General features: G+C 38.7%; 1 protein-coding gene across 1 annotated transcript in view; it reads left to right on the plus strand.

Moving 5' to 3' along the window:
• Nucleotides 1-12093, plus strand: part of TNNI3K (TNNI3 interacting kinase) — a 335970-nt gene extending 323877 nt beyond the window's left edge. Inside the window, exons 26-27 of the mRNA XM_021667770.2 lie at nt 8242-8321; nt 11573-12093. Of these exons, the coding sequence (XP_021523445.2) occupies nt 8242-8321; nt 11573-11649 (157 nt within the window). The 3' untranslated portion in view covers nt 11650-12093. The remainder of the gene's footprint in view (nt 1-8241; nt 8322-11572) is intronic.
• Nucleotides 12094-13237: the final 1144 nt, after the last annotated feature.

Here is a 13237-nt window from a genome sequence, read left to right on the forward strand (position 1 = left end):
TAAATAAGCAAATCGTCATTCATAAGAGTCTGACTGGATCATTTCAAAGTTAGGCCAAATAAATTCCTGTCTCTAATAGAAATATCATCTTACTCTTTAGGCTGGAGAAAAGGTGGACTACGTAGAAAGACACTGCAAAGCATTCGAAGGCATTTACCCTGTATGACAGATCTATTTTAAATAGATCTATTTGTTTTCAGCTAAATGCCAAAAGGATGAGCCAGATGACTCTAGTAGCCTTTTCTATGGCAAGACATTTATTATCCTAGTGTAAACACCTTTATTAGACATCTCAGCAGGCTGTTTCTCCACCTTTTCTTTGTATTAGTTCCTTAGATTGAGGCGAAGAACTGAAATTCTGTTTAGTTATTATTGTGTATGATTCCTTTGGAGTATAAGAGATAACTTCTAAATTGGAGATATCCCTCTTGAAGAAGGCAGTAAGTGTGCATATGGCATTGATCCTTGTGCTAATGTTATCACATAGGTGACTTTATTATGACAGATGGCAATAAACCAAAAAACATGTTTGCAAAGTTGGGAGGCCTTGAACAGTATTGCCTTATTAAATCTAAATGGCTAAATCTTCCAGGGTACAGGTAGCCTGAAGGCATTGTTAGCTGTGTAAGAACTAATTGGACCAATTTGAATGGAAGAAAATTTTGCCTGAAGTCTTCAATCACACTAATAACCTAATGGTTTTCTGTTCAACCTAGCCCAGGCTGTGTTTAGGAAGATGAATCCATGCATGCAGCTTAGAAAATTTTACACAAGATCAGAGGGTTGAGAGGAATCATAAATCTTTCATTTAGAAAGTTTAGTGCATGTGTATCTCATGTGTTAGCATCATAGCAAGGTAACAGGCAAGCAATTGCTGGATAAAAGTATCATTTTTTAAAAATCAAGCAAACAGGAGAAAGCTGTTTCTGATTTTGCTATGATTATAAGGGATGTTTCTCTAAGAAGAATTTAGTGTTCATCTTTATGAACAAAGAATCCAAAACCCTTTAACTCATTATCAGCTCTGTAATTCAGTGAGCTCCCCAAATGATAACTGAACAATAGTTTGATATGTGCTATTTTTAAATGGAGTGTGTTTTAGTAGAAAGAGTATGGACTGGAAGTTTGAAAAACTTCTGTTCCAGTTCGGGTTCTGTCTCTTGCTAGCTCTGTGAGTTTCTGCAAGTCATTCAAACTTTCTGAGCCTGACTTTGCAGCCCCAAAACGCAGGTGAAATTAATTCCCTCCCAGACACCTCACAGGGGTTTTGTAAAAATGTTACAAGCTAATCGATAGAAAAGTGTATGCAAGCTATAAAGCTTTCTGCAAGTATAAGAAATTATTATCATTATATCATAGAAGAACTTAATGTTCTGGGTCTCTTTATTTTTATTTGATTGTTTTTTAATTATTTTAATTTCACTCTTACTTTCAAGCCATGTAAAATCGTATACATTTGTTATAATTCAACAAATCAAAGTTCCCAAGTTTGCAAAAGCTTTGCACTCAAAAGAATGTGATTTTTAAAAAATGATTTCTTTTGGACTGCATACCCATCTGAAGTCTTCTTTGGAATGTAATTCAGTCAGAAGCAATTGTGGCACTAGCAAATATTCTGAGAATTCATGAAATCCCACAGCCAAAACCATGATTCATTGCTCCAATACCAAAAACATTTGGCAGGCTATAGTTTGGAAGCCACAACACTGTCTGCTTTCAGGGCTCTAAATGGGGCCATTTGGATTATTGTGACACATTGTGCCTGGTCCCACCACACTAGAAAGATGGCACCAGAATTCCCCAGTCTCTTCAGACATTATTTTTTATATTTCTTCTTGGGACTTGCTTAACAATGTATCTTTTTGGATTAAATTACATAGTTTTAGGAGTAGATCCTCTATCCTGTAAGCAACGTGAATATTCTACCAATTTATGTAAGAATTCTTGTTAAGCAGCTCTGGATTTTCTAGTGCCAGCCTTACACAACCTGTCATTCAAATCCTTAAGGATGGGTTTATGTGAAAGTGGTTTCTCTAGTTTCCTCTGTTTCATCTCAAATGGCAACGTAGTTCTTCCTTTTAAACGGAGCACTAAATGCAATGGTTCTTCAGGCAAATAGCAGGTTTGAGTTACATTTCAAATGACATGTGTATAGACAAAAGCTACTAACACCACCCTGAGTAGCAGTGGTAATGTATAGCCAGATATGCTGTGGCATGTATTGAAAATCAGGCATTCAGCCCTGGCCAAATGTCAGACACTTCAGATAAGGAAGATACACATGTCCTGACTAAATAGGGACAGTGTAATCTCACTCTGCTTTTCCAACATGCCCAAACTAGCTTCTCAAGTCTATGTGATTCACGAATGTCTTCTAAAGAATCACAGAATGTGACCAGGTGCCGTGGCTCACGCCTGTAATCCCAGCAATCTGGGAGGTGGAGGTGGGTGGATCAACAGGAGTTTGACACCAGCCTGACCAACATGGTGAACCTCGTCTCTACTAAAAATACAAAAAATTAGCGAGGCATGGTGGCACACAGCTGTAATCCCAGATACTCTTGTGGTGAGGTACAAGAATTGTTTGAGTCTGGGAGGTGGAGATTGCAGTGAGCTGAGATTACACCACTGCATTCCAGCCTGGGCTGGACAGAGAGGGACTCTGTCTCAAAACAAACAACAACAACAACAAAAAGAATCATGGAATGTAAGAAATGGAGGAATCTGGGACATCACTTGTTGGACCTCCAGGTAGATGCCTGAATCCTTCTACAACACCTGGAGCCGAGAGGTACTTCAGTCCTTAGCTTACAGACTTCTAGGGATGGAACAGGATCCCCTACTAGAACAATTCAACCCCTTTTTGGACAGTTCTAATCTTGGGAAATGCAGTGTTTTGTTTTCATTATTCCCAATGTCTAAGGCTCAACTTAACTCTGTTGGAATGTCATCTCTATGAAATGTCTTCACTATTCAAAGACTGTGTCAGTTGTGGATATTCAGTCAGTCACAGTTCAATCTAATCACTTGTCATCTGGCACAGATTTCCCCTTCTTACTTATAAAGCAGTCAGGAGTAATTCTGTCCAACACTCTGCTAGAATCCAGTTGTATGTTCTAGCCTATTAATTCCCCCTTTATATTTATCTTCACCCCCCAAAAAAATACAGCAAATCTAGAATAATTTTCTTTTCTTAATATATCCATGGTAGCCCCTAGTAATCAGTATTTTCTAAGAGCCGAGAAAACTTCTGTTTAAGTCATTCCTTTCTGAAGCTTTGCCCATAATGTACATTAACTCACTAGTCTAGTTTGTAGGCTCTGTCTTTTTCCTGCTTTGGAGAGTTGAGGCTATATTTGCATATATTATCTTCTAGCACTTTTCCCATTCTTCTTAACGCTTCTGTCACTAGTTGTTTTTTTGTTTTGTTTTGTTTCTGTTTTTGGTTTTCTTTTTTTCTGAGATGGAGTCTCACTCTGTCACTCAGGCTGGAGTGCAGTGGCACAACCTTGGCTCACTGCAACCTCTGCCTCCTGGGGTCAAGCAATTCTCTTGCCTCAGTCTCCCAAGTAGCTGGGATTACAGGCGCCTGCCACCTCACCTGGCTAATTTTGGTATTTTTAGTAGAGAAGGGCTTTTATCATGTTGGCCAGACTGGTCTCCAACTCCTGACCTCAGGTAATCCACAGGCCCCGGCCTCCCAAAGTGGTGGGATTACAGGCATGAGCCACCACACCTGGCCTGTCATTAGTTTGAAATGTCCTGGTTCCTGTCTTTGCCCAGGGTGCATTAATTCATTCACAGACAATGTTACTATTTGCAAACAGGCTAATTTGTTCTGACAACTCATGGCCTAAATGGCTTGCACACTCAAAAATACAGTTTACATATTGTGGATTTGAGTGTGAACTGATCTAATTGGCAGATGTTCACTAGGACATCTATACCCATAAGGCATGAATTAATTAGTAAAAAATATTTTTTTAAAGTTTTGGTTCTATTCTTCATCTTAATAAATTATTCATATCTTCATGCACCTTTATAAAAAAACAGTGACTGATGATAATATTTATATTTATGTCTATATCATGGAACTCATTTGAATTAGCACTACAATAGTATATATTAATATAACACGATAGTATGTAAAAACTAACCCAAAGGCTCATTCTCTTTTAATAAAATAAAATTTCACTTCACATCCACAAAATTCCCCATATAGTAACTAGTAGCTCATATATATGGCTATGATCTATATCATCTTTTTAGCATAAAAAAGACTACCCAGCTGACAAGCAATGTTGAAATACTTGCAAAATTGAGTGCTTTCCTTACCTGTCATTAGTTCACATTTACTTTTGTTGAATTCCTGAGGCAGCTGCATCACTGTAAATTCCTTATTTTCACTGACCACAACTTCAGAAATAGAGGTTCTGATGTATCTCCTAAACCCTGGGCATCTGTGAAACCCTTGCTGAAGTCTGGATGCACATGGGTTCAAACACCTAGTTCCATTGATCAGGGTCTGGTTTCTTGTTTTGTCTGACCTGGGCGTGGGTAGCTTCCATCTGTCTGTCATCCTAGAACAGCATCTGGAGCCAGCCTATGTGGTATCTCTTGGGCAAAAAGGTTAAGTCCACTGACATGGGTTGCATTTAGCAACCGAGCAAATGGAGCAGCTTGGATATGAGCTTTTATTCAGAGGAAACCAGATAGCCATTTTGGTGATAAAATATTTATTTCCTATTGTCTTGTGTTGCCAAGACTACTGTGCATAGCACATTTCTTAAAAGAAGGTAGAGTTCTAAAGAAGTCATGTGTATCAATAAGGGAAATAGTGTTTTTAAAAATGTCTTGAGTGACATTCTGTTGCCATTTAATGTTGATTGAGAACACATCATGTCACATTAAAGCCAATACTTTGTCTTCTTTTTAAGTATTGCTTTCTTCTAAAAAGCAGCATCTCTACTCTTTAGCTTAAGGAAGTGAGGCCAAAGATGCAGTCATATTTAAGGCAAGTAGAAAGAATTAATCAGCGTGAACTTATGTTAGCTTTCAGAAAAATCTGATGTCTCTAAATGAACATTTTGTAATAATTTAATTTTATTTAATTTAACATACTTTTCGTTTAAGTATTTGCAAAGTACTGGCTAACCCCTGTGGGGAATCTAAAGATGTCAGACATAATCTCTGATCTCCAGGAGCTATCTGTGTAATGAGGTTCACTAGCATACAAATACAGATAATTCTACACTAAGGCAGACTCTGATGAGTACTGTGGTAGGATTATCAAGTTCAAGAAGGGTATGGAAAAGGAAGAGGTTAATTCTGACTGGGGATTTTCAAGAGGGCTTCAAGGAAGATGCCAACTTTGAGTTGTACCTTGAACAATAATAAAAGTAGGTAACATTTATTGAGTGCTGACTAAATTCCAGCAATGTCCATAGTGCTTTAAACTTATTAACTCTTTTAGTCCTCATAATTAACTGTATATGTTGTGTTGTTATAATTCCCATTTTATAGTTGCATCACTGAGGCATAGAATAGTTAAATAACTTGCCAAGATATTAAGTGATGGTGTCAGAATTCAAATCCAAGGAGACCGGCACTAGAATGCTCATTCTTTTTTTTTTTTTTTTTGAGACGGAGTTTCACTCTCGTTATCCAGGCTGGAGTGCAATGGCACGATCTCGGCTCACCGCAACCTCCGCCTCCTGGCTTCAGGCGATTCTCCTACCTCAGCTTCCTGAGTAGCTGGGATTACAGGCACGCGCCACCATGCCCAGCTAATTTTTTTGTATTAGTAGAGACGGGGTTTCACAATGTTGACCAGGATGGTCTCGATCTCTTGACCTCGTGATACATCCGCCTCGGCCTCCCAAAGTGCTGGGATTACAGGCTTGAGCCACCGCGCCCGGCCTAGAATGCTCATTCTTAACCATAGCACTGTACTGTTCCTGTCAGGGATAAATAGGCATATTCAAGCAGTGAGGTCAGCTCAGTCACAGTCATTAGAGAAGAGAAAATTGAGGAATGCTTTGAAAATTCAGTTTATTTGTCTGCCTTGAACTTGGGCAAAAAACGTGTTGAGAAATCGTAGAATACAATACAGAGAGACATGAGTAGGGCTATAGAGGACTTGGTATATCAGCTTGGGGAATTGCAGGGGAGTGCTGTGGTAAGGTTTTTCTTATAATAAGACCCTTTTGGGGGAGTATTGAGTGACTGGTGGGGAAAATGTCATTTAAGGATCTATTAATTCTATTAAATGCTCCAAAAACTCTGTTAAGCTTCTCTTATATACCAGGCACTGTTCTGAGTGTTGAGGATATAGCAGGGAACAAGAGAGACAAGTCCCTACCCTCATTGTGTGGAAAGAATGTGAAGGGTGTATAAGTAAACAGAAAAATGAGCAAGATAATTTTCTATGATTCTGAAAGAAGGAAGTGATGTGATGTGATGTGATGTGATGTGATGTGATGTGATGTGATGTGATGTGATGTGATGTGATGTGATGTGATGATGTGATGTGATGATGTGATGATGTGATGATGTGATGTGATGTGATGTGATGTGATGTGATGTGATGTGATGTGATGTGATGTGACAGAGAGTGGCCATGGGCAGAGGAGTAGTCACTTAGAGTGGTGGTCAGGATCTATGACTGGCTCCTCTGCCATTCAGGACTGAACTGAGGTCTGAATGGCAGAGGAGTCAGTCATAGGTGAAGGCAGGGCACGTGTTCAGCAAAAGGGATTGCATTCATTAAGAAGTGCATTCCAGGTAGAGTTAACAAAGGCAGAAGTTCTGAATTGGGAAAGAGCTTGGAGGGTTGCAGAGACAGAAAGAATGCCAAAAAGTGTTTAGCAAAGATGGGGAGAGGGGTATGGGTTGAAGTTTGAAAAGTAGGCAGGACCAGGACCTTGTAGGTAGAGCATTTGTATTTTATTCCAAATGAACTGTGAAGCATTGAAGGGTTTTAAGTAGATGAATGATGTAATCTGTTTTATATTTTGAAAAGATCACCCTGGATAATATACGAAAACTGAACTGTATAGAGACAGAAGTGAAAGCAGGAAGATCAATTAGGTGGCAAACTGCAAAAGTCCAAAGAAGAAGATTAGTCTAGGCCTTGAGGCTGGAGAGAGATGGATAGATTAGGATTATATTTCGGAGGCAGAGCTAAAAGGACGTGAGTTGAGTGAGAAATGTGAGAGAAAGAAGCTGTTACCAAGGATAACTCCGAGAATTTTGGCTCAAGGTAACTGAATGATGTCATACTGGTAACTGAAATGGAAATAATTGGCTTGGGGGCTGGGAGAATTAAGAGTTCTCCTATGGTCATGGTGAAGGTCTGGGGAGAACAAGGGTAGTTGTTTTGAGAATGACAAAGGATGAATGGATGCAAGAGAGATTTTAGATATATAATTAACTGATAGATATAGTTAGATGTTAGGATGAGGGTTTTGATAAATTCAGGCTCTGAGTCAAATGAACTGGCAAGGAAGTGACCTCATTAAACAAATCGGCAAAAGAGGAGGAGGAGCTTGAGAAAGGAGGATCAATAAAGAGTAGGAATCAGGAAGAAATTCATATTTGATAGTAGATAGATAAACACATTGGCTTTGGAATCTAAAAGACTTGGATTTGATTGTGGATGAGCTATTACCAAACCTGCGTGACAAGTTACTTAATTGTTCCAGTGCCAGTTTTGTTATCTGTAAAATAAGGAAATGATATTACATTATATGTAAAGTGACATATATATATATATTTACACACATACAAAAGAATCATGCAATGAATATTATCACTATATCTTATATCATAAAAATAACAATATAATAATAATACTTCTTGGGATATGTTTTATTTATATTATTACTAAGATAATATTCTTATTTTAGTTCTTTTTAGTAAAGATAACAAACACAAACTGGAAATTATTTGGGTTCTTTTCCTATTTTACAGATAAATAAACTGAGGCTCAGTAAGGATGGCATACCCAAGGTTATACTACTAGAAACCGTAACTATACATAAAAGCCAGGACTCACACTTAGATGTGACTTAAATCAAATAATTCTGAACTCTTCTCCATCTAGTCACTTGTAAGATAAAAGCTGTTTTGCATCATTTTGCCATTTCTCTTGGATCTATGTTGAGTGGAAAAATTCTGTGTTTATAAAAATGTTCTTATCAAATCACCACACTGTGAAACTGTGTTTTATTAATTTTCCAGTACTGGACAGTGTTCCTCTGAAGGTCTGTCTTTGGAGGAGATGAAAAGAAGTCTTCAATACTCACCCATTGACAAATATGGTAAGTAGACAGATTGTTTAGGTTTGTTAAGAAAACTAACCCTGGAAGGTGATGTCTATTTGACAAAAAAAGACAAAATATTGCATATTGTAACATCCACAATGATGGATGTTACAATATAAAAGTATAAAATTTGATTTTATATGTCTTTCATAACTCATTTACCTTTAAGGTTAATAATGTGTGTGTGAGCATGTGCGAGTGTGTATAGCATATAAGTATATGTGTAATTATGTGTGAGTGCCTGTATGTGTTTGTGTACATAGAAAAAAGTACAAGTCTTTTTTAAAAAAACTGCTTCCTCTCATGATATTCCAAATACTTTGTCAACATTTTATTAAGTCCATTGCTTCTAAGCCCCACATTAAGTGTGTGTAGGTAGGGAGAGGAAAAACAAGAGATGAGTTTTCACAATTACATAATGTATTGGGAGAGCTCTTCCCCTTTAGCTAAGCACTCAAGGGTAAAATGCAAATCCAACCACTCAAACAGCTGGAGAGGTGGTGAGGGGATAGTTGATGGGATCCATTTTACACAGGACTGCTTCAGAAAGGATTAATCAAGCTCTTTGAAATAATTAACAATATTTTTTTCAGGCCTCTGGAAACCAGAGGATGGACAATTGCCTTTATCATCAGCTGCCACATCAATGTGTTAGGGCTGGGATGTCCTTTTACTAACCTTTAAGCCTGAGAGGCACTATGTTTAATTGGAAGTTTAGCACAATGGGCCCATTTGTTCATTGCAATTTCCTTTGACTATATGGAGGACTGAAAAGGTGTCTGTCAGTTAAAGAGATCAGATTTGTTATAAGAGCTGGGTTTGGGGAAGAATAAATTGGATGATGTGAGCCTGGGTCTCTGACATAGATGGCAATAGACCCGGGAGGCTGTTGGCTTTGGGATGCTCAGCAATTCACCTCATCTTCAGAGAATCATTACCTAAGGCGTTAGAAACCTTTTAAGAAACAGAAAAGAAAATATGTTCTGAATAGATGCAGACAAACTACTTGGGCACATTGAAAAAAGGGAAACTTTGTGCTTCTGACTCCCAATATGTCTCTAGAATGCAGATGAGTACTTTTTATCATCAGCTTTACAACGTAATTGGTCAGTTCAGTAACAGATCCTTTTGAGAGGAAAATGCGCTCCAAGTGTCACATCATCACATTTTTTAATAGATTTAATATTGTTTCTTCAAACCTTTACAGATACAAATTCACAACCGCAAAATATAGGGCATCCTTTGAAATGTATGCTTTGACCAGGAGTCTTTCCTTTTGTGGTGAAGTTTCAAGATGGAGCATTTCTTTAATTTGTTTCTTAAAGAAGGATTCCCCCAAGATGCAAAAGTAAGACAAATGTGGTGTAATAATGCAAAATTTGGGTTTTCCTATGCATATCTGTCCCAGGGACGGAAGAAAAAATGAGGATGTTTGGATGGATTGAGAGTGCCTATAAACAAAGAAGATACATTTGAAATCTCCCATCTCTCCCATTAGGAGCATCACATGATACAAGAAAGTATCCTTTAACTGCCCTTTATTCTATTTCATAAACCGATTGCAGTATAACAGCAACTTTATGAGTTTCTTCTCCCCCTGCTTTGCCACCAAAGAGCAGAGCTAGAAAATGGAGATAAAATGAAATGCACAGCTGTTTTATCTGTACTTGAGACCTTTTCCCTTAAAGTAACAAAACATGCAGACTTGGTTCAGTCTTCTCCTAAAGTCTATGGTCAAATTTCAGTTGAGTTCCTCTTAAACTGAGTGGCTCCACAATCCAACACATTTTTCTTACATTCTGGCACTCATGGCATCAATAATAAATGCTGCCTCCATGCCTTACTGATTTTACTGCTCATCCCTGAGGGAGAGCCCACCCACCCTTGTGGGACATATGTCCACAGTCAGATTTCCAATGGAGTCCTGTGGGGCGAGAGGCACTAGAACATCACAGGCCGGTAAAGTTGCATGTGGTATGTCAGAAGACTGATTATGGTCATAAAAGGATTGCAAGTTTATGAAAGCATCTATCTTTGCCTGAAATGAAGTCTTCTTTTTAGCCTGCATACAGGAAATATTTTGCTGAAGGAGGTAGATTTTGTATTAGTCTACCCAGAATTAAGATTCCCTCTTATGTATCCTACTGCCCCTCATCTCATCCTTCCCCATCACAACCTTCCTCACATCTGACCAGAGCCAGTCCTAAAAGAGGTGAGTGGGAGAGGCCAGTTGACAGGAGTATCGCTATCAGTGGCATTTCCTCTCGAGAGAGTTTATGTGCTACCTAAGATATTTTGACAGAGACCTTTCTTATGAAAATAAATATGCCAATCCAAATGCATATTGCTATATGCCTTAATGAAAATGTAGATGACTGGGTTGGTTATAAAAACTCAGCTATCAAAAGGGAGCAAAAGCAGCAACAGCTATTGACAAATGTCTCACTTTCACAGAAGTGATGAATGGCTTTCTTGCTTCAGAGTGGAAAGAAAACTGCTTCCTTCACATAAGCCCTGTGGTACTCTCAACAATGGCCTGATCCTGAGCCACTAGGTTCATTCTCTGGACACATCCAGGACTACTGCTTCAAAGGGCATCAAATGGCATCAAATGTCCCTGGTATTTAGACATAAGAATTGATGTACACTTAAAATTGGGGCTACCAGGGAGAAGAAAACAAACAAAGCCACCTGCTTTGAGAAAGGAAGGCTCTTTCCTTTTTCTTTACTGCTATCTCCACCTTCCTTTTTTTTTAGCCATCATTTGTTTAGCATTCCCTGGGTATCAGACACTGCTAATTGTCTTAGGTGCATTGCCAACCTTATAAATAAGTGCTATTATTTCTCCCGTTTACCAATGAAGACACTGAGGCTTAGAAAGGTTAAGTTGACAAAGGTCACAGAGCCAGCAAGTAGTGGAATCTGTGCTGACACCCAGATTCACCTGATGTGAAAGCCTGTGCTTTCAGCCGTCATGACATGCCATCTACATGAGGTGTACCCTTCTTTACTCCAAACCCAAAATCCCACCTGGCCAGCTTGGGTCCAAATTAGACATTCATCATTCATATTTGCCTGGCCTCTGCTCTCTGTTTTCATTTTAAATGTTGCTTCACTCACCAGTAACCATTGTCCAAATTCTCTGTTCACAGGATCTGGAAGACCTGCCTGGTTCAGGCTGGTTATAAAAAATTGGGGGATGTACTGAAAGACTAAAAAGTAACAGCTGAACTTCTTTTCTGACGCAGGCTATGTATCTGATCCCATGAGCCCTATGCATTTTCATTCTTGCCGAAATAGTGGCAGCTATGAGGACAGCAGCTGACAGCATTCGGCGTATACCTAAGGAGAGTTTTCCCAAAATAACAGCAACAATTCCAACCTTAGCAAGCTGGTTTCCAACTATAATATTTCACTCTCAAAGTTCTCCTTAAATTGGGTCTATTTATACTGGTCCTATATAATTCCAAAGTACAAGCAGGTTTATCCAAAGCCTAAAGAATAATATGCAAAAGAAACAAGACAGAATGTATACGAAGAAATGATTTTAATTCTGTAAATTTAAAAAGTGTATATTGTTACTTGGAGATGGAGCCTAAGTCTGTGGCAGACAGATAATAATTATGTTTTCCTAGGCTGAATTATGTAGACATGTGTCTGACAGCCATGGGTTTGATTTCTTAGAACTTTGTTCATTTTCTTTTCTCATTATGTTACTTTTAGTGTTCACCTCTGTGATTAAAGATTCTTTGCTGAAATGGAAAATTGATTTAGAAGTGTATTTTATTTCAATGAGACTTCCACTGAGTATATTTTTTTCCAGCCATATTGGTAAAAACAGTAACTTTTAGGACAAGAAGATTGCAAAAGTATAGCACTTATTTAGTCCCCTTTCCATGTCATACCAAGTGCTCTGTGCTCTACTTAGGTAACCTGTTGCTGTCAGAACGAGAGGTCGTGGATGCTGTGGGGTCAGTTACAAAACCAGCCCATGAAGGCAGACCTGCCATTTTTTAATGCTAGAGTTTTGCACGATGTGGTGGGAGAATACCTAACGTGCCTACTGCCTTCAAGAAATGAGAAATCTGCCCTCCATTTCGGTTCCTAGTTGGAAGTCAGGAATGATTCTGTGAGACAAAATAGTTTTGTTATTGAAAGACAAATGGGAAGAAACAGCCAGGAAACTATAAAAATTCAAGGATAATCATGCATTTTGATTTTGGCAAGAGAAGTAAGGTTAGCAAAGGAATTTTGGATATTCTCTAAATCAAGGTTTCTCAAACTTGTCACTGTTGACATTTGTTGACAGGGTAGGGGGCTGCCCTATGTATTGTAGGATGTTTAGCAGCTTTCTGGTCTCCACCACCCCCCTAAATGCCAGTAACATCCCCTAGATAGTGAATTTTACATGTCAACTTGACTGGACCATGGGATGCCCAGGTATGTGGTTAAACATTCTTTCTGGGTATGTCTGTAAAGGTGTTTCCTTAAGAGATTACTATTTGAACCAGTACACTGAGAAAGGCAGATGGCCCTCCCCAGTGTGAGTAGCATCATCTAATCCACTGAAGGCCTGAATAGAGCAAAAAGGTGAAGGAAGGAAGGATTTGCTCTCTGCCTGACTGCTTGAGCTGGAGCATCCATCTTCTCCTGCCCTTGGCGCTCCTGGTTCTCAGGACTTCAGACACCTCAGGTTAGAATGTACACTATTGACTCTCCAGCTCTCAGGCCTTTGAACTCTACAACTGGCTATTCTAGGTCTCCTGCTTGTAGACAGCAGATCAGGGGCCTTCCCGGCCTCCATAATTTCATATATATATATATACATATATATCTGATTGGTTCTGTTTCTCTGGAGAATGCTAATACACACACTTCCAAGTTATACAATCAAAAATGTCTTGAGACATTCC

Source organism: Aotus nancymaae, unplaced genomic scaffold (genome assembly GCF_030222135.1).
Source record: "Aotus nancymaae isolate 86718 unplaced genomic scaffold, 86718_ANA_hifiasm-v0.15.2.pri h1tg000007l, whole genome shotgun sequence".
NCBI lineage: Eukaryota > Metazoa > Chordata > Mammalia > Primates > Aotidae > Aotus > Aotus nancymaae.